This window comes from Hemitrygon akajei, chromosome 18 (assembly GCF_048418815.1).
Source record: "Hemitrygon akajei chromosome 18, sHemAka1.3, whole genome shotgun sequence".
NCBI classification, from domain to species: Eukaryota; Metazoa; Chordata; class Chondrichthyes; order Myliobatiformes; family Dasyatidae; genus Hemitrygon; species Hemitrygon akajei.
Genome location: NC_133141.1, coordinates 36,376,293 through 36,394,705, shown reverse-complemented (window position 1 = coordinate 36,394,705; position 18,413 = coordinate 36,376,293). Strand labels below are relative to the sequence as shown.

At 39.3% G+C, this 18,413-nt stretch overlaps 1 protein-coding gene across 1 annotated transcript in view; it reads left to right on the top strand.

The window, feature by feature from the left end:
* Positions 1–6,853, top strand: part of wipf2b (WAS/WASL interacting protein family, member 2b) — a 47,106-nt gene extending 40,253 nt beyond the window's left edge. The window contains exons 7-8 of the mRNA XM_073071398.1: positions 2,669–2,770; positions 3,243–6,853. Of these exons, the coding sequence (XP_072927499.1) occupies positions 2,669–2,770; positions 3,243–3,283 (143 nt within the window). The 3' untranslated portion in view covers positions 3,284–6,853. The remainder of the gene's footprint in view (positions 1–2,668; positions 2,771–3,242) is intronic.
* Positions 6,854–18,413: the final 11,560 nt, after the last annotated feature.

The following is an 18,413-nucleotide window of genomic DNA, read 5'->3' as shown; positions in this document are numbered from 1 at the left end:
GATACATTTTATAGATTAATAGGACACTACATCACAGAACCAAGACCCTTTGACCCATCAAGTCCATGACAATCTATTATTTTGCTTAGTCTTATTGACCTGCACCCTGGACCGATCCTCTCCATACCTTTCCAATCCATGTACCTATCCAAATTTCTCTTTAATGTTGAAAGTGAACCCACATCCACCACTTTTGCTGGCAGCTAGTTCTACACTCTTCATTCTCTGAGTGAACATGTTCCCCATAAATGTTCACATTTAGCCTATGACCTCTAGTTCTAGTCTCCCCCTCCCACCCCATCTCAGTGGAAGAAGGCTGCTTGCATTGACCCTATGTTCCTCATAATTTTGTGCACCTCTATCAAATCTGTTCTCATCATCCTATATTCCCATATAAAATATGGACAATGGCATAGGATGAGTTTTATTTATGGAAATATCTTGAAATGTTTTGAGACAATAGTTCCTTATATTTATCCTCAGCTGTCACTCTTCCATGAGCATTTGTATACACAAAGAAGACCTTAACAAAATGGAAATGGATTGATCTGACAAGTAGGAATCAGAAACTTGTAGCACTTTTACTTGTGAGACACTATGTTAAAGTCACTGCCCTTTTGGAAATATTTGTCCATACTTCCAGTATAGGTTAATAGAACGAAAAGTAACCTTTACCACTAAGATCAACCCAGATCAACTGCTATCGATTGACATTGACTAACCTAAGTTGCGCTGGTTCATTCCCAAATACAGCAGGACAATGTGCAGAGAAATTAATCTAGCTTTCAGAGCAGACGTCTGCAGGACATAAAATCAGTACTGGACAATACGTTCTTCCTGGCAGGAAGGATTTCAAGGTATAGTCTCATATTACAGAACTACATTTTGTCAACTCTCTCTCACATATGTAACTTGATGTGGAATAAAGGTGCTCACGAGTTTACTTGGGGTGTTGTTTTCAGACAGAGGAACAAAAAAATTAAATGTAAAAGAAAAAAAAAATTTGTGGATTGATTTTAAACCTTAGTTTCTCCCTCTGATGGAGTGTCAATTCCTGCCCAGTATGGCTGCCCAGCCTAGTGCTGCATATGCAACCAATAGGAGTTATGAGAGAGCCAGCCAGAGTGACTGTCCATTGGATATCCCCTTCCTCCCCATACAGGTAAGCTCTATTCCCAACACCACCTTCCTATACGGTGAAACCTAACATAAATGGCTGTGATATTTCACTCCCCAATGAGCTCAATCCCTTTTATGCACACTTTGAAAGAAAGAAAGCCACACCTCTGAGTATCCCTGCAGCATCTGGTGACCTTGAAGGCTGACACATCAGAACATCCTTCTAAAGGGTGAACCTTCTCAAGGCATCAGGCCCCACTGGTGTACCTGACAAGGCACAGTAAACCTGTGCCAACCAACTGGCAGGAGCCAGGACCTGGACCCACTGCAGTTTGCTTACACCACAAGTCTACAGCACATGCAATCTCACTGGCTCTCCACTCAGCCTTGGACCACCTGGACAAAAGCAATACCTACAGCAGGCTGCTGTTTATTGATTACAGCTTAGTGATCAGCACCATTAACCCCTAATCAACTGTTAATCAACAAGTTTCAAAACTTGGACCTTGTTCCTCCCTTTGCAACTGGATTCTTGACTTCCTCATTGTCAGTGCAGATGATGTTAAATCTCCTCTTCCCTAACAATCAAAACAGGTGCACCTTAAGGGTGTGTACTTAGCCCATTGTTCTTCTCTCTGTAGCCATGACTGTGTGTCTTGGCAGAGCTCAAATGGCATATTTAAGTTTGCAGATAACACAACTGTTGGAAGAATCTCAGATGGTAGCAAGGAGGCATACAAGAGTCAGATAGATCAGTTAGTTGAGTGATGTTGCAACAACCACCTTGCACTCAACGTCAGTAAGAGCGAGGAATTGATTGAAGACTTCAGGAAGAAGTAGAGAGAACACACCAGTCCTCATCAAGGGGTCAACAGTGGAAAGGGTGAGCAGCTTGAAGTTCCTGGATCCAACATGCTGATGTAATCATGAGTAAGGAACTCCAGTTGGTATACTTCATTAGGAGATTTGGTATGCCACTAAAGACCATCAAGTTTCTACAGGTGTACCATTAAAAGTTTGCTAACTGGTTGCATCACTGTGGAAGGAGTTCACAGCACCCAGAAGGAACCCACCCAGAGGAAGAACTTGCAACCTCCTTGTAGGCATTTGTGGGAAATGAATACCGATCACTGCCTCTGTGAAGTGTTGCACTAACCACTATGCTACTGTTCAGTCTGAAAACTGAATCATTTTTCCTCTGCTTTTAACCATTTCTGTACATTAACAAAAGTTTGGCAATAGCAAACGACTGTTAATTTAACTGGTTCCTGCAGTTAAGACTAGGCAGGCTAGGATGAGTTCAATGCTCTTCTAGTCCACACACCTTTATAATCTGATTGGAACTGAAGAGTTAATGATACTGAATATTGTTCAGTTCTCTGGCTTTTCAACAGGGCAATTTTCATTTACCCAGGCTAGTACTAACCCAAGCAAAAGCTTGAAATGCTGGAAGCACTCAACAAGTTGAGCAGCATCAATGAGGGAGAAAATCTTGACATTTCAGATCACGATAGCTCACAGTTCTTAAAACAAAACGTTTCTTTTCTAGATGACTTTGAATCAAAATACTGCTTTCACCCGATTGAAGATTTTCCTGCACCAGAGGAGTATCGGCATTTCCAAAAAACATACCCAAGTAAGATGAACAGAGGTGAGTGTTTAATCAATATGCAAGGATCCCTACTTTACATGAGTACTGAACCACCCCTCAAATCAGTGTCATTAAAATGAGCCAAAGGGAGTATGGGTGGCACCTATGGAGATGGAAAGAGTCAATGATCATTTGTCAGAACTGGGAAAGCTACAAATGGAGGGGAAAAAGTTGCAAGGAAGCAGAGGACAGATAAACCTGTGAATAGAAAGCATAAAATGCAGCCAATAGAGCCTTTGAAAACTGAACTGAGTGTGAGTGCAGATCCTATTTGTAGTTTGTGCACAAGGCCCAGGAGGTGGCCCAGCTTTCCATTTAAATTATTATCTTCAGGTGGATGAAGAATAAAATAATTTATCTTGTGCACAAGCTTCTACATAGCATTGTAGCTAACCAATCTTTGAGGTACAAAATCCTCTTTATTGTTTGTTCAGGACATGAACTGACACATTTTTGTTTCCATTTCTTGCAGTTGTTCGAGGGGCACCACCTCTGCCACCCGTTGCAAGGTGATCTGTCATCTGGGTTTTGTTATTTCCTGCATCCCCTGTTGGAAGACTGATGCTTTAGCTTCCTTTCTTTTCTTGGTGTGCAGCTCAAGATCCTTATCTATTTCACTACATTGAGGCAAAATCTCCAGATCTGCTTAGAGCATGCATTCTAATCTGAGATTTCCAAGGTTCATTTTTGACCTTCACATCTTTCAGCTCCAGCAGTTCTCATTGCAATTGGGCTGAGCTAATGGAACATTGACTGGAATGAGATGATTATTTAAGTTGATGGGTTATTAGATGTTTACAGCTACCAACGATCCAAGAATGACATGTTTGAGTTACACTACAAATCAAATTGAAACACGTAGAATAATTTGTTTTGGTCTTTATTCAGTGATTAAACTGAATCTTTAGCATTCATTTAATTTTATCCTTGGACTTCTGGTAGAGTGGTAGAGACATGGAACACTATTGGGTAAATAAAGACCAGTTGGTTAAGACTTAATATTCCCACACATTTTTAAAAATAAATTTACTTTGATATCTATCTGGTCCTTGCCTTATACATGTCATGCCGTCAGTACCAGATTTATTTTTATGTATTTACGCTTCACATACAGGAGCTATAGTAATCATTGTTATTCTTTCCTTGTAAGTTGTACAGAATTTGTGAATTAGATATGGTGGGGTTAATGGAGGACACTATTTCCTGGATGACTGACTGGCTGATTTTGTTTGCATAATCTTTCCATGGTTAATGTTTTGCCTTCAAAGTGGAGCAGCATTGCTCATGATGTAGTATTGTGCCTGAGTGAGTCATTACCCAGGCACATACTGAGTATGAAAGGTGTCCATCTGGACCTCAGTGATGTTCTGGTGTGTGCTAGGTACGAGCACTGAAATGCACTGTGCATTTTTTTTGAGATATCACTTCTGGCCAAAGCACTTTGAATTTGGTGGGTTTTTTTGTGTTTGTAATGTGGCTCTTTCAAGCTGTTCCTGGGAACTTTGTACACTTTTCTCTTATAGATTTTGTGCATAGTGCTACATTACCAGTGAGTCTAAATCTCTAATGATAGGAAAAATTATTTCTTCCATAAGCAATCTCTTCCAGTCCTGCCACCACCACCACCCACCTCTCTGCATTTCATGGACGTGGTTAAATTTGAAACTCAGAGATACTGTGTAATCTGTAGAACAGTTTGCATTTTTCATTTCAATTGTTTTTCAGAATTGGATTCCAAATCAGATTTAATATCACCTGTTGTGAAATTTGTTGTTCAAGATTATAGCTTATATAAAGGAGGTATAGGATATATAGAACTGTACCAATTGATTGTGTTGATTTATTTTGTTTTTAAATATTTTAATCAACATTTCTTGAGTCAGTTAATGTTGATATGGCATTATATTCCCACTTGACTGAGTCATTCAGTTTGTTTTAACGAACACTGATAATGCTGTAAAAACAATGCTGAAATGCCTTGTCTGCAAATGGCTACTAGTTTATTGTTTCCATGGTAAAACTGTGACCCCCCCAAAAAAAAACTGCATAAAGAACAGTCCTGAAAATTCTAAAGTATTATATACAGTAAACAATGTGTTTAACCTTTGTCTAACTTGTAGGTTAAACAGTAGAATTTGAAGTTAACCCCATTGCCAATGTACGCAACAAAACATTGTTAATTGGCATAGCACAAGAGCCATATTTTGCATATATATCATATAATTCATATAACTGTTTGAATGCACCTACGTTAAAAAGGAAGAAGAGTCTGCACTGGTACATTGCTGTATTCATTTGATCAGTGTGGAAACACCTATTTCACAGGGCTGCTGCACACAACAGTGCTTCTTGATCCTTCTCATGAATAAAACACACCCAACAATGTATTACTCAGCATCATTCTGATGTGCATGCAGAAATACTGAACGGATGTGCAATTAAATAATAATTTGGCTGTCATTTTTTTTAAAAAAAAGTGTGCACATGAAACCAGTAGAGAATCCCGCTGTTTTGCAGTTTTAGTGACATCAATTATTTGGACTGTACATGGATCTTGAAGTATCTGTTTAGATGAATGAGGTATTTTCATTCCTATGTGTAACGTTACTTAAACTTCACAATTGTAAAATTTCACTGGCAGGTAATGTGAAAATAAAGTGTATATATAATGCACTAAATATTGTTCCATTGTGTATGGGATGGTTTGTAAGATTTTGACTCGCTGGTTTGTACAGTAGATGTACTCAAATATACTCATCATTATCCTACAGTTTAGACATTACGGCAGGATAATTTCTGTACTGTACAAATGCATGCAATTTAAGCTGACGCTCCATGCCATTTCTGTCTTGGTATCAATGAACACTATGTGTTAGCATTTGCTCTGGCTGCAATTTCAATAGTGTAGTTAAAAAAAAAAATTAATAGTTTTTGTATAATAATCACATGAAACATTAACTCTGGTGACCATTCCACAGAACAGTCTGTTCCTTGTAATGTCTTTGTTTCTTGCTGAAAATCTAGTATCCATTTTCATCACCTAGCGCACAACAGAAAAGGAAAAAGATAAGTGGATGCATTGTACAGAAGGTTCATTAACAAATAATGAGTAGGCTTTGTGAGTTTTAAGATAACTTAGTTTTGTGGCAAGTATGGGTTTTGTTAGTGGTCCCAGGTTTCAGTATACCAGACTGGGACCTGGGATTTGGAAGACAGTTTTGAAATGTGCAATATTGGCACTGGTGCTGATGCATGTACACTGATAACAGTACCAATACATGTAATACCGTGCCAGTACCCTGTACATAATATCCCAGCTTCATAATTGGTACACATAGCATCAGTTTCATTAGTGTATGTAATATGCCAGTCCAGTATAGGTCCAGTATTTGTATGATTTCTGTTTTTTTTTCCTTTTACGCTGCAGTTGCCATGAACATTGTGCCTTACAGAATGCACTGGCATTTCTGTGTTGCTTAGTTTTGCTCTTTTACGTACGCGCACAAAAATTAAAGGACAGGAGGATTTTCCCTTTCATGAATGTTGCCTGTTTTGAGTCCTGTGAATATTGCCATGTATCTAATCTGATGCCACCTGTGGTGGGTTTCCTTGCAATTCCAATAGCTTTTCCTTCAAACATGGTGGGTACTCTGCATTTGAATTTTTTTAAAAAACAAAATTAACCTCATTATTATTATTAAATTTTTGTTTAGCAGGATTAATTTATTGTCTTGATTTTTTTTTCTTTGTGGTAATGTAATAGATTGCCAGTCCCCCTCCTATGGTTAATCAGTGCAGGGTATTGAGAAAGGCTCTAACTATGGGTCTAGGGTTTGCTGTAGTTCCCCTGCTATGCAATTCTTGATTATCGAAACAAAACTTTGTAATCACAGTTCTTTAAATGGTACAGCAGCCTCTTCTGTGGGATTGAAATACATAAAAGCAAAAAAAGATGTGAAATATGAAGATTGCAATAACTAGAGCATTAAATTCCCTTGTGTATTGCTGTATCATGCAGGCCAGCTGGACTTGGTTCTCTGTTAATTATCAATTGAAATAAAAATAATCACTTTAATTTTCTTATCTGAGTGTTAAAGAGTGATTTATTCTTGAGACAGTTGCTTTTCTGAATTAGATAACTTTCTTCACAACATTAGAAATAAGTGTGTGGAAACTGTGTGCTCCTTTTGCACACTTGGAATTAACAGGAGTTATCACTTCATCAGCCACTCTGGAAACATATGGTGGCAGAAAAAAGACAGACATCTCTTAACTTCCACACACACACACACACACACGCACCCTTGCCAACTCAGACTATTTGAGCTGCGTACGCGGTAACTCAACTGGAGAGTTTTGACATATTTCAAATCAATTTAAGAAGAAACATTTATTTCCTTTTGACAGTGTTGCAAGTACAGGTGGAAATAAATTGGATCTCTCTATGCGAATGTCAAAATATATAGTCTGTCCAATCCATGCTATTGGAGAATGGGATTCTACAGCTCAGTGATGCAGAGTTGACTGACTAGTAACTTTGAAATGACAGCAATCTTATTGTACTTACATTCATGCTATCCAAATATGTATTGGTTTTCCAAGACAAATAAGTTCCATTGTAACACATGCTTAAATAATTAAGGTCATTGTTGCAACAACCAACAAAGTAGATGACAGTGGTCTTGATTAAATAAATTAATTGTTGAGAATGAGTTTTAAAAGGAACAATAAATATTACTAGGTATATTATTAATGTAATTCTAATTTGAATGCAAAGACCAAATTTTCACCTAGAATGAGATGGATGTGTTCAAACCAAAATTGATTCAATGGTTCTTGTACAAATGTGAGCACACAAATAATGATAAACACATAATAATTATTCAATTGATTAGCCATTTGAGTTTTCAATTCACTAAATTTACAATTAACAATTTAGTAATTTATCAAGCCTGTAGTAATGTTTGAAACTGAAGGACTACTCAAAATGAGAAATTCACAATTTTACTTAACCACATATGAAAGTCCACAAATAGCTTAAATTTACAGAAGCATCTTAAATCTGGCAGTTAGAATTCAAAATCCTGTCTAGAAACAAAAGTTGACACTCGTTTGATTCTGTTGGAATGTAGCACTGAAGAATACAAAGTGTCTTGGCCTGAAATATCGACTTGTTTATTCCTTTCCGTAGATGCTGCCCAGCCTGCTGAGTTCCTCCAGCATTTTACATAAGAACATAAGAAATAGGAGCAGGAGTAGGCCATCCAGCCCATCGAACCTGCCCCACCATTCAATAAGATCATGGCTGATCTGTCTGTAAACTCAGCTCCATCTACCCGCCTTTTCCCCATAACCTTTAATTCCCTTACTATGTAAAACCTTAAATTTAACTTAAAACCTTAATGTTTCTTAAATATATTTTGTGAAGAATCCTCAACTACTTTCCTGGGCAGAGAATTCCACAGATTCACCACTCTCTGGGAAAAACAGTTTCTCCTCACCTCTATCCTAAATCTTCTCCCCTGAATCTTGAGCCAATGCTCCATAGTTCTAATCTCACCTACCAATGAAAACAACTTTCCTACTTTTATCTATCCCTTTCAAAATTTTGTGTTTCTATAAGATCCCCTCTCATTCCTCTGAATTCCAGAGAGTATAGTCGGAGATGACTCTATCTCTCCTCATAAGTTAACCCCTTCCTCAAGTATGGAGACCAGAACTGCACACAGTACTCCAGGTGCGGCCTCACCAGTACCCTGTGTAGTTGCAGCATAACCTCCCTGCTCTTGAATTCAATCCCTCTAGCAATGAAGGCCAACATCCCATTTGCCTTCTTAATAACCCATTGTACCTGCAAGCCAACTTTTTGCGATTCATGTACAAGCACTCCCAAGTCCCTCTGTACAACAGCATGCTGCAATCTTTCACCATATAAATAATAATCTCTCCTATTCTTCCAAAGTGGATGATCTCACATTTACCAATGTATTCCATCTGCCAGACCCTGGCCCACTCACTTAACCTATCTATATCCCTCTGCAGACTCTCCACATCCTCTGTACAATTTGCTTTTCCACTCACTTCATCAGCAAATTTTGCTACACTACACTCAGTCCCCTCTTCCAAATCATCAATGTAAATGGTAAACAGTTGCGGGCTCAACACCGACCCCTGCGGCACCCCACTCACCACAGACTGCCAACCGGAGAAACACCCATTTATACCAACTCTGCCTGCTATCGGTTAACCAATCCACTATCCATGCCAATACACTTCCTCTGACTCCATGCATCCGTATCTAATTTATAAGTCTCTTGTGCAGCACCTTATTGAATGTCTTCTGGAAATTCAAGTATATGACATCCACCTGTTCCCCTCTATCCATTGCACTCATTATGTCCTCAAAGAACTCCAGTAAGCTTGTCAAAAAGGACCTGCCCTTTCTGAATCCATGCTGCGTCTAATAGAGCCACTCTTTTCTAAATATTTTGCTATTTCTTCCTTAATGATAGCTTCAAGCATTTTCAAGAATTTTGTGTGCGTTACTGAAGGATACTAGTCTCGGATTCATTGAGGCCACTCCATATAATGGTGGAAATGGGCATAAGAGGTGGCAGTTCTTTTGAGCATGTTAGTAAACCAGTTGTAATTTTCTGGCAGCTTTCTTGTTAACTATTTTCCAGTGGCAGCTGACAAGTTGCTAGGTTTATTGAATTTTATTAACAATGAGATGTGCTTAAATTGTCAGTTGGTGGTTCTGAACCATTAATCACTCAGCTACCTCTTTGGCATCATCATTTTGTCATGCACTTTAGTGTATGAGGTAAAATTATTGATGAAACAGCATATTAGATGTAGATGGTGTGGAAAAGAGTTCTTACTAATCACTATCAAACTATTAGATGATCAAACTACCAACACCTGAGTTGAGAATTGAGTGAGGGAAATGTGTAATTTGTTTTTAAAATAAATCCCATTCAAAAATATCACTGCTCAAGAAATCGATATTCAGCTACTGCATTGAATTACCAGAAAGCCATATGAGGCAATTAATTTGTGTTCAATTTCAATGATTTGGAGGTTGGATGTTGTTTTCTTTCTGTGAGCAAGCAGCACTTTTGGGTGATGGGAAAGAAAAATCTAGAAAATACATGCAGGATGCTAAAAGGAAATTGTACTTCCCATTTCCTACATTACAACTAGGACTTCAGAGATATTTTGTTGACTATAGAATACTTTGGGACATGTGGAAATCCACAGCTTTATTAATATTTTGCCTACAAATTCAACTCCAGTTCAAACTTCAGTACACTTGCTTGGGAGTAGTACTCTGAAATAAAATGATAGAACACATGCTCCAAATATTCCAGTGTCAGCTATTCCTTGCTCCTTCAGAGTGGATTTATAGATTGAGTGTTCCAGCTGTTTCTGGTGCGGCTGCTGGTGAAGTATTTGTGTGGTTAAGCTTCTGGCTGGCTAGCATAACTACGATAAACTTGCTTAAGTCCTGTGCTGCAGTTTTTAATGATGGAGTATTTTAGAGATAATTGAATTAATATCCATACTGTTTGTCACCAAGTAAACCAGGATTCAATGATTTAGTTATAGAAAAGTAGAGTACAAAAACAGGCCCTTTGGCCCATCCACTCAATGCCTAACTATTTAAACTGCCTAGTCCCATTGACTTGCAACCAGACCATAGTCCTCCATATGCCTATGATCCATGTGCCTGACCAAACTTTTCTTAAGCATTGAAATCGAGATCTCATGAAGCACTTGTGCTGTCAGCCCATTCCACACTCTCACAACTCCCGTCATGAAGATGTCTCCTGTCATGTTCCCCTTAAATATTTCATTCTTCACCCTTAACCCATGACCACTAGTTGTAATCCTACTCAACCTCAGTGGGGGAAAAAGCCTGCTTGCATTTACCTGATTCATACTGCTCATAATTTTGTATACCTCTATCAAATCATCCACCCCCCCCCGCAAATCTTCTATGTTCCAAGGAATAAAGTCCTAACCTATTCAATCTTTCCTTACAACTCAGATCCTCCAGTCCTGACAACATCCTTGAAAATTTTCTCTTTCAACCTTAATTACATTTTTCCTGTAGTTAGGTGACCAAGACTGCACACAATACTCCAAATTAAGCCTTACCAATGCCTTGTATAACTTCAACATAACATCTTTTCTCTTGAGCTCAGTACTTTGATTTATGAAGGCCAATGTGCAAAAAGCTTTCTTTACGACCCTATCTACCTGTGCCCCCACTTTCAATGAATTATGAGCCTGTATTCCAGATCCCTTTGTTCTAGCACACTCCTTGGTGCCCTGCCGTTCACTGTGCAAGACATACCCTGGTTGGTCCTCCCAAAGAGTAACACTTCACACTTGTCTGCATTAAATTCCATCTGCCATTTTTCCAGCTGGTCCGGATCTCACTGCAAGTTCTGATAGTCTACCTCACTACACCCCCAATCTTGGTGTCATCCACAAATTTGCTGATCCAGTTAACCACATTATCATCCAGACCATTGATGACAAACAACAACGGACCCAGTACTGATCCCTGCAGCACTCCACTAGTCACAGGCCTTCAGTCAGAGAGGCAACCATCTGCTACCACACCCTGGCTTCTCCCACAAAGCCAATGTCTAATCCAATTTACTACCTCATCTTAAATGACTGAATCTTTTTGACCAACCTCCCATGTGGGGCCTTATCAATGCCTTGCTAAAGTTCATGTAGACAACATCCACTGCCTTGCCTTCATAAACTGTCCTGGTAACTTCCTCGAAAAACTCTTTAAGACAGGTTAGAAATGGCCTATCATGCAAAAGCCATAATCTCTAATAAGTCCCTGTCTCTCCAAATACTCATATCTGGTCCCTTTGAATACCTTCCAATAATTTTACCACTACTGATGTCAGGCTCATTGGCCTATAATTTCCTGATTTATTTTTAGATCCTTTCTTAAACAAAACACCATTAGCTATCCTGCAATCCTCTGGTACCTCACCTGTCACTAGGCATAATTTAAATATCTCTGCTAGGGCCCTGGCAACTTTTGCACTAGCCTCCCACAGGGTCCAAGGGAACACCTTTTTAGACCCTGTGGATTTATCCATCGTAACCTGCCTCAAGACAGCAAATACCACCTTCTCTATAATCTGTACAGGGTCCATGACTTCACTGTTGATTTACCTCACTTCTATAGATTCTGTGTCTATCTCCCAAGTAAATGCAGATGCAAAATAAAATCCACTTAAGATCTCCACACATAGAATCCCATTCTGATCTTCCAGAGGATCAATTGCTCTTTTTGCTCTTAATATACCTGTAGAACCCCTTAGGACCTTCCTTCACTTTGTCTGCTAGAGCAACCTTATGCCTTTTAGCCCTCCTGATTTCTTTCTCAAATGTTCTCTTGCCTTTCTTGTACTCCATTAGTACCTAATTTTGTTCCTACTAGCCTATATCTGCTATGCACCTCCTCCCCCTCTTTAACCAGGGCCTCGATATCTCTTGAAAACCAAGGTTCCCTAAACCTGTCATCTTTACCTTTCATTCTGACAAGCTTTGTCCTCTCAAAATTTCACTTTTGAAGGCGACCCACTTACTAAATACACCTTTGCCAGAAAACAGCCAGTCCCAATCCACACTTGCCAGATCCTTTCAGATACCATCAAAATTGGCCTTTCTCCAGTTTAGAATCACAACCCTTGGACCAGACCTATCCTTTCCCATATTTACTTGAAACTAATAGCATTATGATCACTAGGTGCAGTGTTTCCCCACACAAACTTCTGTCACCTGCCCTGTCTCTTTCCCTAATAGGAGATGAAGTATCTCACGCTCCCTCATTGGGACTACTATGTACTGACTAAGGAAACTTCCCTGAACACATTTGACAAACTCTATCCCATCTAGTCCTTTTACAGTATGGGAGTCCCAGTCAATGTGTGAAAAGTTAAAATCATCCCAACAGTCTGCGACCTCGCCTCAAAAGTGTTCCTCTAAATTTCTCAGACGGTTGGGTGATATATAATATAGTCCCTTTAATGTGTTCATACCTTTCTTATTCCTCAGTTCCACCCATAAAGCCTCGCTAGTCAAGATCTCCAGTTTGTCCTGATTGAGCATTGCTGTGACATTTTCCGTGATTGGTAATGTCTGCCCTCCCCCTTTAATCCCTCACTCTCAGTCATGTCTAAAGCAATGGAACCCCAGAATTTTGAGCCACCAGTCCTGCCTCTCCTGCAACCAAGTCTCACTAATAGATATGTTATGGTACGTTTCCGGTAACAATAAATATAGAATTTAGTCGGGTTTTTATAAACAAAGTAACAATTTATTAAACTCTGCTGAATAAAAATGAAAAGTAAAACAAACAACTAACTTAACCGAAAGTTAACTGCTATACGGCAACAATGGAACAGTTCTTAAAGTGGTAAATGCGAACACAGTCTTAAAGTGGTAAATGCGAAAGTCCAAGTGATTTATACAGTCAATTAGGAGAGACTTTCATGAAGTAACGAATTCCTCGACAACGTGACGTTACTGCTGATCCCAGCCGAAATATGCCTTGCCCGAAGGATTCACGACGAAGGAAATAAAAACTGCTTAAAGGAACTGACCATTTTCTTGGCGAATAACACTGCACAACCCTTTCTACTCTTACAGGTAGGGGTTATCTCAAATGCAGGTCACTATTTCCTGAACGAAGCTTTAATAAGGTCGATCCTGTAGTAAACCGCCGACGACACCAACTTTACTGGATCCTTTGGGTTCCCATACTTTGGTAAAGTCTTCACTCTCCAATACTTAGACTTTAAAATTAAATCAAAGATACATCAAACTGGCAGCGATCAGCAAAACTGCTGGCACGACGATTCTGTACCTTACAGTAGAAAGTAAAATTCCACTTTAAAACGAAACTGCGTTATAAGACAAATACGCAGCATAACGGAGTAACTGATGAATTAAACGACGACTCAACTCAGAAACTCCTGTGTCACAGCAGGCTTTCCCATTTTATACCTATTGGAACATGTCACCATGTGACCTCACACTGGCGGGAAATTACATCACCCCACCATCAAAAGACCATTACATCATGCTCACCAGATACTAAATTACATCATGGTCATAAGACAGTCACAAGATACCCACGGGGTATGTAACAGTTACAATACCATAATTCCATGTGTTGATCCATGCCCTGAACTCATCTGCCTTTCCTACAGTACTGCTTACATTGAAATATATGCAGCTCAGTGCATCAGTCCCACCATGCCTAACCTTTTGATTCCTGACTTTGTCTGAGGTCTTAACAACATCTGTCTCCACAACCTCTCCACTAACTGTTCTGGTGCTGTGGTTCCCAACACCCTGCAGCTCTAGCAAACCTTCCCACTAGGTTATTAGTCCCTGTTCAGTTCAGGTGCAAACAGTCTCTTCTGTACAGGTCTCACCTTCCCTGGAAGAGAGCCCAATGATCCAAAAATCTGATGCCCTCCCTCCTACACCAACTCCTTAGCCACATGTTAAATTGTATGATCTTCCTATTTCTGGCCCTATTTGCACGTGGCATGGGTAGCAGTCCTGATACCAGAACTCTGGAGGTGCTGTCTTTTAACTTGGCACCTAATTCCCTGAACTCACTTTGTAGAACCTCGTCACTCTTCCTGCCTATGTCATTAGTAATTACATGACCACGACGTCTGTCTGCTTAACATCCCACTACGTGGTGAAGACTCAATCCGAGACATTTTGGACCCTGGCTCCTGGGCGGCAACATACCATCCAGGAATCCTGTTCGCATCCACAGAACCTCCTTTCTGTTCCCCTAACTAACAAATCCCCTGTCACCACAGCTCACCTCTTCTCCCCTTCCCTTCTGAGTCATAGAGCCAGACTCAGTGCCAGAGACCTGACCACTGTGACTTTCCTCTGCTGGATCACACCACCTCCCCAACAATATTCAAAGTGGTATGCCTGTTGTTGAGAGGATGGCCACAGGGATACTCTGCAATGGCTGTTTACCTTCTTGCAGGTGAAGTCATCAGGGATACATGAGGTCTCCCTACCATCCCACAATAGGAGCATTGAACTATGCTGCCTGGCATCCCTACTGCTATAACTGTGTAAATGTAAAGAAGGAAACAATAAATAAACTGGAGAAAAAATTACTTACGGCTTTTTTGCATTCTCTCACTTAAGCCTCTCTTTGCTGAAGCATCGAAGATTTAAAGCTTCAAATCACCACTCTAACACTGTCCACTCCAACAATGGTCACTCTGCTTGCCCCTGCCTTATCTTCTGATAAATGTAAAAATAATATTCATGGTCTTCTGGGGTATGAGCTTTCCTTTAATAGAAAGTGATTATCCTTTAACTTAAAAGTCACTATCTATTTCAATTGTGGATGTTGGGACGGAGAGTGCACAGTAAACACACTCCTTACACGCGCATTTATGCACCCACACCCATCATTCTGCTGTTGTTGCGCTGAATGTACGCAATTCAATGTCTTTTCCCAGCATGTTGTACGAATGGGTCCTAAAGGGTTGGCTTTATGGTGCTTTTCCTGCCACACACAGTGGTATATTCCATTTCTTTAGTAATGGGGATGTGTATATGTTGTTTGTATATTGTACTTAATGTAGATACCTCTGTTTATTTTGTAATATGATTCTAACTATATTGTGGGGTACTTCATATTCTAATTCATGTGTAGTCCTAAGTTAACTTAGTGGATAATTAGGGATGGTATGTCCTGTGCTTAATAAACAGGGCTCATCACTTGGAGTAGGAGAGGGAGAGAGAGATTGGGCTGCCAGGAGTTCACATTGGAAAAAAATAGCATGGAGCTATTTTAGTGTTTTCTGGTAGATAATGTTTTGTAAATATTGACAGCTTTCTTTTCACTGTTTCCGCTAATTTTTGTAAGTTTGATTTTTGACACACCTAATAAACACTCTTGCATTGAAGTGCTAAGCAACTCCAGCCATTTTTTCCTTCGGTCAAAACATACATATTTTGAGTTATAATCTTCCCTTTAATGGAACAAAAACTGAAAAGGTCAGAAATACAGCAGGTCAGGCAGCATTTTTGGAAGGAAAAATGTTTAATATTTTTCATCCAGATTACTGTCAGAACTGAGAAAGAGATTAAAAATAAACAAGGTAGTTTTCAGCAGGATAGGGATGAATAGAAGAAATATCACTGACAGGGTGAGTCCACCTGAGGGTAGTTACCTTTACACAAATTAGATATTAATTTTGTTCTGAGTATCCAAATAGATCCTTCTTGATCTACATGGTCTTGACCCAGACATTGATAGTGTTGACAAAGAAACAAGTGAGGTTGTTCTGTGGTCTGCATGCTTATTTAGAATATAAAACATAGAGCAATACAACACAGGAACAGGCCATTTGGCCCACAATGTTGTAGTGAACCAGCTAAAAAGCAAATCAAAAACACCCAAACACTAATCCCTCCTACCAACACAATGTCCAAAACCCTGCATTTTCCTCACATCTATATGCCTATCTATGTGCCTCTTAAAAGTCTCTAACGGATTTGCCTCTACCACCATACCAGGCAGCACATTCCAGGCATCCCACAATTCTCTGAGTTAAAAACTTACCCCTCACATCCCCCTTGAACCTACCCCCTGTCATCTTCAATGCATTTGGTATTAGACCTCTGGTATTAGACATTTCAATCCTGGGAAACTGATGCTCACTGTCTATCTATGTCTCATAATCTTATAAACCTCTATCAAATCTCGCCTCAGCCTCCACTGCTCCAAAGAAGACAACCCAAGTTTGTCCAGCCTCTCATGATGGCACATGCCCTCTAAACCAGGCAGCATCCTGGTAAACCTCTTCTGCACCCTCTCCAAAGCCTCAATATCCTTCCTATAGTGGAGCAACCAGAACTGTATGCAATACTCCAGATGTGGCCTAACCAGAGTTCTATAAAGTTGTAACATAACCTCCTGACTTTTGAACTCAATGCTTCGACTAATACAAAAAGCAAGCATTCCATAAGCCTTTTTAACCACCCTATCAATCTGTATCACCACTTTCATGGAACTATGAACTTGGACCCAAGATCTCTCTGCTCAGCAACACTGTTTAAGGGTCTTGTCCTTAACAGTGTACTGTCTCCTTGCATTTGCCCTACCAAGGTGCCACACCTCACAATTATATGGGTTAAACTCCATCTGCTATTTTTCTTCCTGCAACTGATCTATATCGTGCTGTATTCTTTGCCAGTCTTCTACACTATTCACAACTCCATCAATCTTATATCATCTACAAACGTACTGACCCATCCATCTACATTTTCATCCAGGCCATTATATACATCACAAACAGCAGGGATCCCAGTACAGATCCCTATGGAACACCACTAATTGCAGACCTGCAGTTTGAAAAATCCTTTTGACCACTGCCTTCTGCCTTCTATGGGCAAACCAGTTCTGAATCCAAACACTTACCCTCCTTGACCTCCAAGCACCCTAACATATTTATACACTCAGCACTGATCTCCTGGTCCTATATATCTTTTTCCTTGGTAAATACTGAAACAAAGTACTCATTAAGTACCTGACTCACATTCTCAGCATCCAAGAAAATATTCCATGTGCAGCATGTTAAAGCAAAATGCCAGTAAATGTAAATTCTGTATGGTTGACATTTACGACCAATCCTGAGTTTTGTTACTGATAAAAATTGAACAATTTCTTCAAGTGCAAGTTTAGTGTATTTTCTCTTTTTTAAAAAAAAAGTCAATTAATATCAAGCTCTGATCCACTGAGGAAAAGAGCTATCAGTAGGAAATTATTGGGGTACAAGTTATCCTTGGACACTTACTCTAAACTTGCAACCACATGGCAGATATAGGTTGTACTCAAAGTTCAGCATGGCAACTATATGACTGAACTATATGAGTTTTGTCTATGTCATGCATTAATTTATTGTATGTTCAGCAAAAATGACTAAAGACAAATTTTGTTGCCTGGTAAATAAATTGCTTAGGACAGCATGGAGCTGAGTACACCAGTAATTGGAGATCAAGTAACTTGATTCTGTCAATTTCATTTTAATTTTATAATCTGTCAACATATTCAAAAATTTATAATATTAAAATACCAGCTTTGAGTTTGTGAAATAAATATTATTTGCCAACTGCTATGAGGCAATTAAATTGCTAGCAAGTTTAAGTGTGAAAATCTACTATCTAAAAGCTTCACAACACAATATGGCTAAGCTGGAAGCAAGAATTTCTTGTACCAGTGGAATAAATGATCAAAATAGAACCAAGCTAAACCTTTACATTATTCAGACACAAGGAACTAACTCATATTTTCGTTGAGTTCTCTGGTCTAAAATGCGTAGTTTGGTTATTCAGGTTATTGAGACAGTGTTCCTTCAAACCAAACTGCTGTAACTTTAGGAGATAAATATCATCAGTATTGAGAGCACACGCATTGGCAGACCATCTACACTTTGGATTCCAGTTTAGGGTATAGATTTACAAAAAACATACAATGTAGGAATTGTAGGTGTATTTCTAACTATGTACTGTTTCCACTGTTCAGGGACAGCACAGTCAACTGTGATTGAAA